We start from the raw sequence: 16,293 nt of genomic DNA, 5'->3' as shown, positions 1-16,293 counted from the left end.
GCCTACTCTCTCCATATTGGGCTCTGGTGATACACAGGAATAAGATACAATTCTTGACCTTGAGGAACTCATAGTGCAGTCCAGAAAGCAGAAATGGAAATAAACAAAAGTAGTACAGTGATAGTATTAGAGTACCATAATAGAGCAGGGTTCTGTGGGAGCATAGAGAGAGAGAATAATGGAGGTGTTCAGCAAGCCTCCGTTAAGAATCCACTGGAGGGACTTCCCTAGTGGTGCAGTGGTTAAGAATCTGCCTGCCAATGTAGGGGACACAGGTCGATCCGTAGTCTGGGAAGATCACACATGCCATGGAGCAACTAAGCCCACAAGCCACAACTACTGAAGCCCGCGTGCCTAAGAGCCCGTGCTCCGCAACAAGAGAAACCACCGCAATGAGAAGCCCACGCACCACAATGAAGAGTAGCCCCCACTTGACACAACTAGAGAAAGCCCGTGTGCAGCAGCGAAGACCCAACGCAGCCCAAAATTAATCAATTATTTATTTATTTATTTTAAAAAGAATCCGCTGGAGTTACAGCTAGCAAAGTAGAAGGGGGCACAACAGGTAAAGGGGTTGCTCAGCAGATTCAGAGACCTTGTTTTGGATGAATCAAAGTGTATTTCACTATGGCTAAGTGCAAGGAATAAATGGGGAGTGGCAAAAGATAAATTTGGAGAAGTAGCTATAGTGCAGATTGTGAAGGGCCTTCCTTATTGTGCCATTCTACAGAATTTGGAGCTTCTCAGACTTTAGTATGGATAAAAATCACTGAAGGGACTTAATGAAAATATAGAATTCTTTCTCCGAGATTCTGATTCTTTAGGCCCAGAGTGCAGTTCATTAATTCTTTAATTCATTCAACAAATATTTATTGAGCTCCAATTGTGTACCAATATTATATATTGGGGGTACAGCATCATATAAGACAAAACATTTGGGGATGTTTTCAAGGAACTTCCTTAAAGGCTACTTTTTTTTTTTTTGCGGTACGCGGGCCTCTCACTGTTGTGGCCTCTCCCGTTGCGGAGCACAGGCTCCGGACGCGCAGGCTCAGCGGCCATGGCTCACGGGCCCAGCCGCTCGGCGGCATGTGGGGTCTTCCCGGACCGGGGCACGAACCCGCGTCCCCTGCATCGGCAGGTGGACTCTCAACCACTGCGCCACCAGGAGAGCCCCAAGGCTACATTTTTAACAAGTACCCCATCAGTAATTCTGATGTAAGTGGAACAGGGACTGTACATTAAGAAATGATGGCAGGGTGTTGAAGAATTCTAAATATGGCAGTAGTACAGTCAGATTCAAGTTTTAGAAAATCACTTTGCATATAAAAGATGGATTGGAAAGGTGTGAGACCAGAAACAAAGGAGAGTTAGGAAGCTGTTAAACCTGTTCAAGAGCATTAATAATCTGGGTCTGAATGAAGACAGTGGTAGAGAAGTGGACTAAAGTGGCAAAGTTTAGAAAATATTTCTGAAATAGAATCAGAATAGAAGGGTTTGGTGGTCTTTTGTATGGGAGTGAAGTTAATAGATTATTTTCAAACCCTTATTGACGTTATTAACCTAGTAAAATAGTTATACTGAAGGATTTTCATCCATTAAGGCACTAAGTGATGGTTTTAGAAAACCAAATTCGTAATATGGGAAGGCTAGAAGATATTTTGCTTTACCAGCAGTGTTCTGAAAGGAAACGTCAAAACATTTTACATTTATTCTTTGAGATATTTAGTGAATGTTTTCATTATTCATAAATAAAGTCATAGCTAAAGAAGAAACTTTAAAGCTCATATAATCCCAGCCTTTCATTTTATGAAGAAATTTAGACCCAGAGAGAGGAAAGACTTGCTTAAAGTTACCTGCCTAGTTGGTGCCACAGCCATCAGTATCTACTCTCTTCTGGGCCAAACTTCAGGCAGCAAGTCAGGTGTATCCTGAACTCCACATTTTAGGTAATGAATTCTCTGCCTTCATTCTTACTTCTGTAGGGAAACAAATCAGACAAAATCAGAATTTATGAATTTTGCAAATGAGAGCCTGGGTAAATTAGTCCTTGTATAGGAATTTACTTCAGTGCTAACTCGAGGAAAATAATGGATTGTGGGATTTTAGCCTAATGCCTTGTATCAGTTTGCTAGGGCTGCCATAACGAAGTACCACAAACTGAGTTGCTTAAGCAACAGAAATGTATTGTCTCTCAATTTTGGAGGCCAGAAATCCAAGATCAATGTGTTGGCAGGATTTGTTCCGTCTCAGGGCTTTAAGAGAGGATCTGTTCCAGGCCCTTCTCCTTGGCTTGTAGATAACTTTCTCCTCCCTGTGTCTTTACATCATCTTTCCTGTACACATGTCTATGTCCAAATTTCCCGTTCTTATAAGAACACCAGTCCTACTGGATTAGGCCCACCTTAGTGACCTCCTTTTAACTTGATTATCTCTGCAAAGACCCTATCTCCAAATAATGTCACTTTCTGAAGTACTAGAGCTTCAACATGTTAATTTGGGCTAGGATACACTTCAACCCATAATAATTTATCTTTTAGCTTTAGTAAGAATATATTACATTTACCAAATTAAACACAGTACAGTTAGTTGACCCTTGAACAAAACAGGTTTGAACTGCACAGGGCCACTTACACAATACATTTGACCTTTGAACAACTCAGATTTGGACTGTGCAAGGCCACTTATATGCAGACTTTTTTCAGTAAATACTGCAGCACAACAGATCCTCGGTTGAATCCAAGGGCACAGAACTATGAATTGAGCCCACTGTAAAGTTACAAGCAGATTTTCCACTTCTGGAGGGAGTGTTCTGCACCCCTATCCCTGGAGTCGTTCAGAGGTCAACTGTAGTTCCTAAAGTGTTTTTGTCAGACACTGTTGAAAATCTAATGAAAGCAGTGGACCTTCTCCCCAGGAAAACACATAGACCAATCAAATTTACTATTATTCCAGAAAATTCTTAACTATACAAGGGGTGTCATTGCAGCATTTCATTTTACGCTATTATTATTATTTGAGAAATAATAATCATTTTACACATAACTTTTAGCCATCTGTTGTGCAAATAAAATAGAAGCAATTCATTGAGAAGTAGTTATTATCTAAGAGTTGCCTGTCAAAGGGTTACTTCGTAAGTCAGTTGCTTCATTCTGTTAGTATTATGGCGCTGTCTTCAGTTTATTGAGGATGAATTACAAGAAAGGTAGCTCTGAAGACATTTATATGAATTTTTATTTATTCTTTAAGGAGATTGTAATACATTTTTTGCATCTAGACCTAACAGCAGTCACACTTTATTTCTAATTATTTGTAGCACATACTCTTTCAATGTCTTTTTAAGACATATAACATGTTATCAGTTCATCTGTATTGCTTACACTAGTGAAAATAATTCAGGATACGTGTTTGCTTTGCAGCTCTTAGTGGGCTTCCTCCTTCCCACCTGTGACAAACAGACCAAATCCAGTTATTTCGGTCATGTACAATTCTTATGTTCTTTCTTGTTATATTGGAGGCTACAGACAGTTGGAGGTAGGTGAGGATTAGTTATTCTCCTACAGCCTTGTTGCCAGGTTATCATGAAACAAATTCTGGCTCACATTAAAACATCTATTATCAAGGATAGATAAAACAGTATCATAACTTGTTCTATAAGCTCATTGAAATCCCATTGTCCTTTCTTTGTGCTACAACAGCACCATGCATAAACGATTTACCCAAAGCAAATGCAACAGTATTCTAGATGTAGGATTCTGCTGGCCATGTGGTTAACCCTCTTGACTAAGAATCCTTCGAACTAGCAGCTGAGGATCCGAGACTAAGCCATTCCTAAGGGTTAAGGACTTTCTCGTATATTCTTGTTCAAATGAATATTACTAAAATGTTTCAGCTAACCCAGTATCTTAAACACCAGTCATTTAATCTGTGAAAAGCCATTTCTGATATTCATTTTGCTAGGTTAGTTGAAATGCTTAAACCTTGAACTATGGCTTTTGATCAAATGCTAACTAACCACGCTGGAGTGTTAACATTCCCAGTCAGGACAACTGAATGCCTATAAGGTATGACCAAAATGTGCACATTTTATATTATACTGTCTATACTGAAATGTGTTAAAGTAAATTACAGGCTGTAAGACCCCACCTATATTTTTATATCATAGTGTCATAATTTAGGAATTTTTGTACCCTTTTCACCTTCCCTTTTTCACTTAAGTTTCTAGTTTTAGATGTCTGCTTGACAACCTACCTTCCTTTTATTCTTCCTTTTAAATTTTTTCTTATATTTTTAAAAAGTATTATATTTTGGTTGAAGAAAATGTGTAAACCATAGAGAAGCAAGAAGAAGGAAGAAAATCACCTGCTATCCCACTATTTAGCAATGATCATTGTTTAATATATGTAAGAAATTAAAATCCATCTGTTGTCATATATGTTTATTTACATTAAAAAGCAAAACTTCTAGGATCTTATTTTATCCTCTAACACTATAACATGGATGTTTCCTTAAGTCATTAACTATTTAGCAATGTAGTTTTTAATAGCTACGTAAGAGTCCATTGTATGGCTAGACCATAATGTATTTAAACAGTTCCCTTTTGCTGGACATTTAGAATATCTCCAGTTCACTATTAAAGGCATTGCCTTACTTTGTAGATTTAATTCCTTTCTGTTTCTTTAGACCTAGTCTTTATGTACCCATCTATCATTGGCTTTTAAAATGCCAGTCTCCTTTTCCTTCTCTTCAGGTTGCAATTCTTATACAGTTCTTTAATTTAGGTTCTTAAAAGTTGTAATTTTTAGCTTTTCACTAATATAAGCCTCATATTTGGATAAAGTGGGTTAAAAATACTGTTTAGAATTTTTAATACTCTAATTAACTGCATTGATATACTAACTTGTTTTAAAAAATAATTTTAGGAATATATATCCTGGGGAAATATGGACAGAAGAAAATCAGAGAAATACAAGAAAGGGAGGCTGCAGAATACATTGCCCAAGCACGACGACAATATCATTTTGAAAGTAACCAGAGGACTTGCAATATGACAGGTAAGACAAAGAGAACTATTTATATATGTATAAAGTTGCTTGATGATTTATATTAATTTGCATACCTCCAGGACCAAAGTTAGAGGAAAAGGCAAAAATGCTAAATCTAGCAAGTATTTACATGATTTAACTGAAATACATCGTTTAATGTGGATTTGGAAAATCAGTGTAAATTAATATGCAACATAGATGCTTGTTCATTCATTTTATTTATTCATTCAGCAAATACTCAACAGTACTCAGCACTGGGGAAACAGAAGGTGAACAATTTGGTCAATTGTGTGAAAAAACAAAAACCTGACCTTCAGAGTTTATTCACTAGTGAGAGAAGAAGATGATAAACAACAGATAAATGACTTTAGGCAGTGATGACTGCTTACAAGAGAATGAGCTGTGTGAGGGGTGGGGTGCTCTTTAAGGTGGGGCAACCAGGAGTCAGACCTCTTTAAGGAAGTGACATTTGAGGAGAAATTAAATGGTACAATGGAGGGAGCCATACAAAATGCCTGTGGTGGGAACAAGCTTGGCATATTTGAGAAATAGCGAAAAAGGCTGTGTAGTTAGAGTAGCATGAGCAATGGAAGAAGAGTGATAGGAGACAGGGCTGCAGGAGTGGGCCTGATGCCATTGGGCCATGTATGTCATAGTAAAGAATTTCTTACATTAACAAGGCACCTAGAGACCTGTAAGTCTAACACAATAGTATACACTCAGTGTTAATCAGTGGTAATAATTTAATCTCCAGAGCTAGAAACCTACTGGGAGGATGCTATAACAAAATCAGCTGCCCATATTTGAAGAAAACAAGGTGTTACGTTATAATTGGCATAACTCCTTGAAGAATGAGTTCTCAAATCCATGTCAAACTTGTTTTTCTTTGTTATTGTTTGAAGCTTAATGCTTTTCTACCATTTCTTTCAAGAACAATTAATTTAGAAAAAAATTTATAAAGGTAGGTTCTCTTTGTTCAATTTTAAAAGTAGAATATTTTTTCAAGGTTGGAAGAACTTTGTTTTTAGTTCAGTCTCATTTGATAAAGAGGCTGGGATTAAGAAGGTTAAGAGACACATTGCATTTCAGCTGGAGTATGATTTTTTTTTTTTTTTTTTTTTTGTCTGTGCCATGCGGCATGCGGGATCTTAGTTCCCCTACCTGGGATTGAACACGTGCCCCCTGCATTGGGAGCGCAGAGTCTTAACCACTGGACTGCCAGGGAAGTCCCATGATTTTTAATGTTTGAAATAATAATACTTCAATCTATAAAGCAAAAATTAATCATAAATGCTGTGTAAAATGGCAACTCAGATAAGGTACAGTAAGTAAGAGCACAGGCTCAAGGGTGAGGCAGATCTGGTTCCGTTCCTAGTTTTGCCTTGTAATATCTGTGTGTCTTTGGGCAAATCTAAATCTAGTTCTTTCCTCTATAAAATGATCATCATAAAACCCACTTCATAAATGTTTTATGAGAATGCAGTAATTCATATAAAGTGCTTGGTACATAATAAATACTCAGTAACATAACTTTTTAAAAATTACACAATTCTTTAAATCAATATTTAGCATTCAATGTAGTGGTACTACCAAGGACATTTTAATGAATTTTTAAAGAATAAGAGCAGTCCATTTCTTTTTTTTCTTTTCTTTTTGTTTAATTGAATGAAAAATTATTTAGTGCTTTACAGTTTTCAAAAGTTTCACATACATGATTTCATATAATCCCAAAATAATCCTTTTTTTTTCCTACCCCTGTACTGCCCCTGCCCCTTCCCTCTCCCCACTGTTAACCACTAGTTTAAGAACAGTTCATTTCCAGTTATTACTCAAATTTTCAAAAAATGAAAAATGCTGACTTCTGGGATCTCAAAATACATCTTAGTTTGACATGGACCCTTGTGTCAGTTTAGGTGCTCTGGGAAGCACAGCTAAAATGGGATTAGATGTGCAGGAGACTGACTGGGGGGAACACCCATGCAGAATAAAGAGGAGGGAGGAGAAGTAAGCAAGGAAAGACTTTAGACCACCATACAGGTCTGATAGTTGTGAATAGAATGGGCAGAGGAAGGAAGGTTAGGTAAGAAGAGTCTCTGAGTACAGCACGGTTTTAAGAAAGTTTTGGCAGGCCAGTCGGGAGTCCTCAAGCCTAAGTTCCCTGGTAGAGGAGTCCCTCAGGATCGGGCCTGCTTTAGTATCCCCACCAAGCACTGTCATTGGCTGAGAGCGGTGTAGATCCAGAGGGGTGGCAGCTGGAGCTGACAGCTAATTATGCTCCTCCCAGCAGAAGATGCGAGCGGCGCATTTCCATGACCATCACACCCCTCAGATGAATGCATAGCTGATACAGGCAGTTAGAACTAAAATATGGTGCCCACTAAGAGCCAAAGTATAGGTTCACTGAAAAGATTTCCAGATTAGCTTTCTGATATGTATTGATAATGGGGTTACAAATCATATAATTAAATTTCTATTCTTTTGAATAAGATGTAATGGACATACTAGAAAAATTTAGTACTTTTAGGTAAATATAATCAGTTTTTTAACGCAAGAAGTTGGCCCCAACTTGAAAGATAGTATCTAATGGAATGCTTCTGTGCCCTGCCCATTGTCTCTACCATCTTCATGATTTTACTAAAGATTTGGGAGAAGTGCTTATTAAATTTACACATGACACAACGCTTGGATGCATAACTGACACCACAAATGAAGTTTTGGGATGCAAAATAGTCTAGTCCCGTTTAAGTGCTAGACTGGGATAAAAGAATTGTTCTGCATTAAAAGTCAATTGTACTGATACAGAATTATCCAAGCTTGCTTAAAAACAGGAGGTATGAGGAAAGATTGGGAATTCTAGTTGAACATAAGCTTGTTATGAACCAGAGTATGATGTGACTTCTGGAAATACTAATTTAATCTTAGACTGAAGTAATAAAGTCTGTGGTTCAGCTCAAAGGTAGTTATAACATGCTCTGTGGTAGTCAGAGCAGAGGTCCATTTCTGCCTGTCACATGTTAAGAAGATACAAACTGGCATGTGTCAGAAGAAGCCAAGTAAGGATAATAATAAAAAGAGCTAACACTTGCTGAGCATTTCCATGTGTAAAGAAGCACTGTTCTAATGCCTTTTATCCTTAATCCTTACAACAGTCTTGTAAGGTAGATCCACTGTCATCCCCAGTTTACAGATGAGGAAACTGAGGCACAGAGAAGTTAAATAATTTGCTCAGGGTCACACAGATTCAAGGCTGGTGAAGGGTTGTCCTGTGATTTGTGGTTGGACTGGGGGTGTTTATCATGGAGACCAGGTGGCTAAAGCAAGACATGAAAGCTGTATTCAACTCAATACAGAAACATATTTGTTCAGTGTTAGTACAGATGGCTAGAAGAGAAGAATAGCCTTGTCTTTGATTGAGTATGCTGAAGTGGAAAGTCAGAAGCTCTTATCTCTCAGGAGAATTATTGAAGAGATTCCTCTTAAATCATGTTGTCATACCACATAATCTTTAAAGTTCCCTACTACTTTTTCTGAATTTAGGACTCTAGTGTTGCTTTTTCTTGGTAAGATAAAATACCGTGTTTAGGCTAGATATACATACCACGGACACTAAAAGAGAAACCACGTTTTACATTGACTGAGCTGCTACTTTAGTTAGTGGTCTAAACAACTTAGGTGATTTAATCATGTATCTTGAGGAAATGTGCTGAAGCTACACAATGCAGCACTGAAATAAATGTTTAGAGTAGGTTAAAAGCTGAATTTTCTATTGAAAAAAAATAACATGGATCTTGTCATTAATATCTTGCCTTGTCAAGAAGTAAAAATCATACACTAAAGTTTTCCCTTTTAGAATATGGCATTTGTAATCTCTTGATATTTTTTCATTTTGTTGTCACTACTTCTTTAGTAGTTTTTAAATTTATGTATGTACGTTTCACCAACATTTCTTATACCATGCATAGAGCCATAAATAAATAACTCCCGTAAATTACATGCAGTCTTTTTTTCCATAGAGTATTATATCTTATTGTATCTTCATGTTGGTATTCGAACAATAGCCATTGTCAAAACCAAAACTACAACTCGGCAGCTCTTAATCCCTAGCCTGATGCACTTTTGTCTAGGTCGTAACAAATGCCTGTTGCTTTGTAGTAGTTAAGAAATAAATGTTTTCTAAAATTAGAAATAAAATGTGAAGCAAGAAGTATAGCTAAAGACAAAAGATCATTTTATTGAATCAGAAATAAACATTTATTGTAAAAGATCTGGAAAAAAAAAAAGAATTATCCATAGTCTGTAGCCCAAAGACCAACACTGTTAACATTTGGTAATAATTCTTCCCATTCTTTCTTCTACGTGTACTTGTTTGCATCACTATGATCATCACATGTATATGCATAATTTTGCTTCACATGAGCAGATAAATGATTTATTAGTATGTAACTGGTTTTTATTCTTAATAATAATTTGAAAGCCCTGACCTTCCTTACCAACCCTTGATAGTTGCTAGTCCTGTCATATAGCCTAAAACAATGTGCATTTCTCAGTGAAGGCAGTCCTATCACTTGTGACCTTTTTAATTTTCTGTTTGTATTATAGTGCTGTCCATGCTTCCAACACTGAGAGAGGCCTTAATGCAGCAACTCAATTCTGAGAGCCTTACAGCTCTGCTAAAAAACAGGTAAATGCAAGTTACAGCCATTCTCATGTATACATTGCACTGAAAATTTATAGAATGTAACTGAAATACTTTTCAAAAGTCTTTGTTTTCTTATTTTTCTTTCTATTTAGAGCTTATAATAAATAAGCTCATTTAGAAAAAAATATTTACTTACGATATCATTTAATTAATATTTTGTCCATTTATTTATGTTCTACCTTGGTGTGCAAAGTATTTAGGGTGACAATATTTGTATGTATTCTGGTTTTCATATGAAGAGATCTTCTGTCACTCTGACACTTTTTCAGAAATTTAATTATGGAGTACTTAGGGAATGTGTTCCTGAACCAGATGTTGTGAAGCGACAGTAATGTTAAATATTAAATATTAACTCTTTAATATTCTTAAAGAGTTTACAGCGTACTAGCTAAAGCATGTGAACATACATTTTAAATAACTAAAGCATATGAACTGACATTTTATATCATTAACAAAATGAAGTACAAATATAACATGAACATATGATAATGATAATTTATCTTACCATGACAGTGTACTGTGTACAAAGCACTTTCATACATAGGACCTTGTATGTGGAGAGTAGTGTGTATTGGAGTATTGTAATTTAGTGTGATGCTGTGTTAGTTTGAGAAGACTTGCAGAAGGAAATGGCTTCTTTTAATGAACAAGAAGGGGGGTGGAGAGGAATGGTTTCACTAAATATATTTTAATCATTGTGGCCTTATCGAAAGATATTCATTTTCCTTGTAATCATCCTCCAGTAGTCAGGGGAAAGAAAGTGCTCTTTCTGGGGTGTCTCTTTGTGCCAGGCCCAGTGCTAGATACATTATTCCCATTTAATTTCCACAGTATCCTTGTGAGGCAGATTTTTTTTTAACATCTTTATTGGAGTATAATTGCTTTACAATGGTGTGTTAGTTTCTGCTTTATAACAAAGTGAATCAGCTATACATATACATATATCCCCATATCTCCTCCCTCTTGCGTCTCCCTCCCACCCTCCCTATCCCACCCCTCTAGGTGGTCACAAAGCACCGAGCCGATCTCCCTGTGCTATGCGGCAGCTTCCCACTAGCTATCTATTTTACATTTGGTAGTGTATATATGTCCATGCCACTCTCTCACTTCGTCCCAGCTTACCCTTCCTCCTCCCCGTGTCCTCAAGTCCATTCTCTGCATCTGCATCTTTATTCCTGTCCTGCCCCTATGTTCTTCATAACCATTTTTTTCTTTAAATTCCATATATATGTGTTAGCATACAGTATTTGTTTTTCTCTTTCTGACTTACTTCACTCTGTATGACAGACTCTAGGTCCATCCACCTCACTACAAATGACCCAATTTCGTTTCTTTTTATGGCTGAGTAATATTCCATTGTATATATGTGCCACATCTCCTTTATCCATTCATCTGTCTATGGACACTTAGGTTGCTTCTGAGGCAGATATTATTAACTCCATTTTGCAGATAGGAATTTAGTGCTCGGGCAGGTTACGCAGCAAGCTGGAAAATTTCTTTGAAGACATTTTCTGTGGTCAGACAATACCTCCCAAAATAACAGTGAATTTATATACAGTTGGTTTGTGTACTTTTTTTGGATGGGGGTATAAATTGTAATTTTTTTATTAGAAAACAAATATACAACTTGGAATGGATTTGAAGCAAATTGTGTCGTAACAGTTTTTAAGTGGCTAAAACAAAGTTTAAAAATCAAGTAACAGGGACTTCCCTGGTGGTCCAGTGGTTAAGAATCCGTCTTCCAACACAGGGGATGCAGGTTCAATCCCTGGTCAGCGAGCTAAGATCCCACACGCCATGGGGCAACTAAGCCTGCGCGTCGCAACTACTGAGCCTGCACACCACAACTACTGAGACTGCGCGCCACAACTAGAGAGAAAGCCCACACACACGCCACAACAAAGAGCCCACGCACTGCAACAAAAGATTCCACATGCTGCAGCTAAGACCCAACGCAGCCAACAATAAAAATAGATTTTAAAAAAATAAATAAAAATCAAGTAACAGTAAAAGAAAAATGTATGAGTACCTGGATAATACACCCGTTTTGCAATAGTGCAGCTTTTAAATACATATTATTGACTGTCCATAATCCACACAAAGTTACAACTCTGCACTTCAACAACATGATGACAGTCCCTAAAGAAAACTACTTTAAAAAAGGCATAACCTAGATATTCCCTCATTCAACCAACTGATCAGGTTTTTTAATCTGATTAAAGTATAATGCTAGTGATAAGAATTTTTTCCTTAGTTTCATGATTCTTAGAGGCTGACACACTTTTACTACTACTTATGGATGTAAGGTTTGGTTTATAAATTAGTTCATGTGATTATATAAAGAAGAAACATATAGAAAAATAAATTTAATTGCCTTAAGTTTTAGTCTTACTGAGAAGGCAAGACAAATGAAATAAGTGAATACACATTTATAAAAGCAACACAGAAACACACACATTAAACATAAGTGGGATTCTTTCTTGGTAACCCTGTTTCCCGTAAGGCCCTACATTCCCTGTGTTTTGGAGGATTTAAGATAATTAAGATAAGGTCTCTTTCTCTCTAAGACTTTGTCATCCAAAGGAGGAATTAGATGAAATAAATTGTCATAATTCAAGACATACTATGGTTAGTCTGTGGTAAAAAGTAAAAGCAAAATGTGGGAGAAAATGTGGGAGGCTAGAGAGCAAAGGGATTAATGATGGGTAATCCTGGATAGCTTTAAAGAAAAGGCGTGAGCCCTCTTCTCTTTATAACACAGGAGAATTTTTTAAATTCTTGGAAGGGTAAGATGCACAACAGTTCTCCTCATTGCCTGTTTCCTCTTTAAACATCTCTGTGTTATTTTTTCTTTCCTTTCTTTTGATTTGAAATTACTATTTGCAGTTTGGGGGCTGGGGGAGGGGAGAATGTCCATTTGAGAAGTATTTGCATAAAGAGACGCTTGAGCCCTTACAAAGTGTGATTAAAGTAAGGCCTCCAATCTTATGACTGCTTTTGTATTGGTTTTCAATCAACTCCGGCCTCATATAAGCCTGTCAAGCAAGTTAATTTTCTCCTTGAACTAATTGTGATAATAACTAATCAGAAATAAATGAAAGGTTTGATAGTCTTATTTTATCAGTTTTATAGTAGCAAATAAACAACACTGCCTTTAATATTTGGCATTCTTATTGATGATTGATAATGGCAGTGTAGTTTCAATGGCAAAGGATCTTAAACATCCTTCATCACAAGACAGGTAGAACACTTTGAAAGGATTAGTTTAATTCTTAAACATATTTTGGTAATATTAAAGAGTCTGATTGTATTTAACTTGAAGTTGGTTTCCATCAGACAAATCATTTGAAAGGAATCTTGGCCTAGAAAGTACTTTCCTCTGTTCTACATAGGTCTGGAATCAGAATCTTTAAAACAGATAAGGTGAATTTTTTTTTTTCATTTTTTGTAAATGTATATATTAAAAGTGATTACCACAGTCAAGCTAATTAACATATCCATCACCTCATGTAGTTACCATTTTTTTGGTGTGTGGTGAGAACACTTAACATCTATTCTCAGGAAATTTCAAGTATACGAAAGCATTATTATCAACTGTATTCACCGTGCTGTACATTAGGTCTCATAACTCAATTAAATCTACTTTTAAGTCTGATAGTGGTGAATGTCAACATGAAGAAATGTCCTGCATGGCTATAATTCGGTCCTGTCCCACCAAAATCATGCCCAGTAAGTACAGTTTCCAGACAGACACCCTAGTTTGCCCTTCCACAGCCTGCTGCTGTTGAGCACTTCCTGTGTTAAAATTTTGGAACCGCTGTTTTCTTATCTTGTTTCATTTAGAATTTCTATAAGAATCACTTTGAAATTTATCTTAGATAACATTCAAAAGAAGTGATTTACTTGCATTAAAATACCTAACCCTTGAATTGTGGTTGATTCCCAGTTTAATATGGGACTAAAATATGGTGTTCTGCCACAAGGCCTGAACAGTAGCGTAAGGTTGCATCAGGGCCTGGTAGGATTTTCTCCATATATCTACCACACTTGTGCCATCTAGGAAAGGGACACCTGAAGCTCTACAGTCTCTCCAGTGCCAAAGAAAGATAAGAAGCTAGTAATATCCCACAACTGTAATGGTAACTCATTGTCTGATTATAATTATAAAGAATATGGGATTGTATTTTTTGTATCTTTGTGGTTTTTTAATTTGACTTTTCTAGTAATTCATTTTTATTTTATTTTACCAAACTGTTCATCTGTGACAGATTAGAAATAAGAAAAATACCTGGTCCTACCACAAAGGTGATTTGAAAAGCCCTGAACTTCAGCCACATAGTATACACACACAGTGAGTGGAGTACTATGCCATGGTTTTCAAAAAAAAAAAAAAAACAACGATGGCTACTATCTCTATACTATTATGGAATGATCCCCAGGATATATTGTTATATTTTTTTAAAAGATAAAGGAAAATGTGTATAGAATGCCACCATTTATCTAAGGGGGCAGATATGAATATATATACATATTTGCCTATATAAAGGAAAACAATGGGAAGTTAAAGTATATTTTTTTAATAGTTACCTATGAAGAAGAAAAAGAATAAAGGTGGGTAGGAATGGACTTCTTTGAATATACTGTGTTGTATAAATTTGAGTTTGGAACCATATAAATATTTTACATATTTATAAAACTATGTTTAGTGTTTAAAAAGCAATGTTTAAAAAGTAATAGTAAAATAAATCAAATTAACCCAAATGCGTATCTAGTTGGTGTTGTAATCACAAAAAGAGAAGCTATGCCAAGTGACTTTAAAATAGAAATTTGAGGGCTTCCCTGGTGGCGCAGTGGTTGAGAATCTGCCTGCCAATGCAGGGGACACGGGTTCGAGCCCTGGTCTGGGAAGATCCCACATGCCGCGGAGCAGCTAGCCCCGTGAGCCACAATTACTGAGCCTGCGCGTCTGGAGCCTGTGCTCCGCAACGAGAGACGCCTCCATAGTGAGAGGCCTGCGCACCGCGATGAGGAGTGGCCCCCACTTGCCGCAACTAGAGAAAGCCTTCGCACAGAAAGACCCAACACAGCCATAAATTAATTAATTAATTAATTAAAAAAATAGAAATTTGGCTGTGTGTTTTTAGTGGGATATATACTCTTAGAGCATACAGAATTGAAAAAAAAAACTTAAAACTCTTTTCACTGTTGCTATTGCTATTCTGAGACTGTTGTCCATAGAGTGAGGGATGAAGCAAATTAGTAATTATGTTAGTTTCACTGATTTCTAGTGTGAGCAAAAAGAAATACAGATGTAAGAACAATGAGATTGTTAAAAAACCCAGTGGTCCTAATTTTGAATTAGAAGTATCAATATGAATTCATGATGTATTTTATCTCTTTGAATATATGTTCATATAAATAAATAAATACATACATATATTGATATTTACTAGCTTAGTCTACTGAAAAGGCTTAGAAATAATGACCTACCCAGTAGCAATGAACATCCTTAATCAAAGGATTAAGTCTCAGACTACCATTTTCCACTACTAGGAACCAGGACTCTCAGAGAAATGGATGATTTCAGGTTTGCAGCAAGAATTGAACAAGATGAACCCAGAAGAGCTTTTTATGTCAGAGAGCAAGGAAGTTGTCAAAGACTAAAAGGGGTCGTGTCAAAAGGACTTCGGAACTAACCTGAATAGTCCCACAATAGTTAAAGATGGGCAGTTTGAACATCAGTAAGGATAATAGCTACAGTGGGTAGAAACACATCAAACACACATTTAAATGCATGTGTTTGTAATGATACTTGTAAACAAAAAATACTTCATTACTTACCTTTGAAGAGTTATAGAACCTACTGCATTATTTATAAAACAGTAAATAAGGGAAAGAAATAAATATTCCTGCTTTTCCTGTATGATTTTATAATATGCATATGCTCAGAAGGAGGAGAAAGACTGGAAGGATATACACCAGGATACTATGAAAGTGGTTGTTATTATCAGTTACTGAAATTACAGTTGTTTTTACTATATTTTATGGGCTTTGTTTTCTGCAATTATCCTGTGATAAAATATAATTAAGTATAGAGCTGTAAAGTTCAAAGTTTTCTGTTAGATTACCTATATTATTATTTTCTGATATTTTTCTTTAGGCCTTCAAACAAGCTAGACATATGGGAGGATCTGAAGATAATAAGTAAGCCTGCGTATTCTGTGCAACAGCACAGCCTTAAAATATTTTTAATGGGAAATTTTTGTACTCTATTATGTGGGTAACTCTTCTTTACCTACCTCATAGAGTTTTTTTCAGATTAAATAATTCTCATAAAGCAAGTAGATTAATGGTCATAGAAACTACTCAATAAATATTAGCGGTGGTGGTGGTATTGTTATGATAATATGTAAACCTGTCCTAGACTACATATATGCATATTAGGTACTGATATCTACAATATATACTTTGAAGGAAGTTTTTACTCCAACCCAGATAGTAACTTTACTTTGATATTGTATGCAGACTTTGATTAGCGATAAAAATTTG

The 16,293-nt window shown here is 36.3% G+C and overlaps 3 protein-coding genes across 5 annotated transcripts in view; 1 reads left to right on the top strand and 2 right to left on the bottom strand.

Annotated features, from left to right (window-relative positions):
• ADAT2 (adenosine deaminase tRNA specific 2) overlaps window positions 1-1,969 on the bottom strand; it is an 88,933-nt gene extending 86,964 nt beyond the window's left edge. Inside the window, exon 1 of the mRNA XM_060029869.1 lies at window positions 1,857-1,969. Within this exon, the coding sequence (XP_059885852.1) occupies window positions 1,857-1,880 (24 nt within the window). The 5' untranslated portion in view covers window positions 1,881-1,969. The remainder of the gene's footprint in view (window positions 1-1,856) is intronic.
• Window positions 1-16,293, top strand: part of PEX3 (peroxisomal biogenesis factor 3) — a 43,947-nt gene that overhangs the window by 3,408 nt on the left and 24,246 nt on the right. For both annotated transcript variants that reach the window (XR_009521905.1, XM_060029866.1), the window contains exons 2-4: window positions 4,923-5,054; window positions 9,645-9,726; window positions 15,905-15,948. Coding sequence is in view for 1 of the 2 variants with exons in the window: in XM_060029866.1 (XP_059885849.1) it covers window positions 4,923-5,054; window positions 9,645-9,726; window positions 15,905-15,948 (258 nt within the window). In the remaining variant the exon portion in view is untranslated. The remainder of the gene's footprint in view (window positions 1-4,922; window positions 5,055-9,644; window positions 9,727-15,904; window positions 15,949-16,293) is intronic.
• The window catches only part of FUCA2 (alpha-L-fucosidase 2), a 57,215-nt gene continuing 42,784 nt past the window's right edge, over window positions 1,863-16,293 (bottom strand). The window contains exon 9 of one of the 2 annotated variants that reach the window (XR_009521904.1): window positions 1,863-1,979. Coding sequence is in view for 1 of the 2 variants with exons in the window: in XM_060029865.1 (XP_059885848.1) it covers window positions 1,978-1,979 (2 nt within the window). In the remaining variant the exon portion in view is untranslated. The remainder of the gene's footprint in view (window positions 1,980-16,293) is intronic. The other variant, XM_060029865.1, reaches the window with a different exon arrangement.

This window comes from Delphinus delphis, chromosome 14, assembly GCF_949987515.2.
Source record: "Delphinus delphis chromosome 14, mDelDel1.2, whole genome shotgun sequence".
Classification (NCBI taxonomy): Eukaryota; Metazoa; Chordata; class Mammalia; order Artiodactyla; family Delphinidae; genus Delphinus; species Delphinus delphis.
This window is presented reverse-complemented; position numbering and strand designations above follow the sequence as displayed.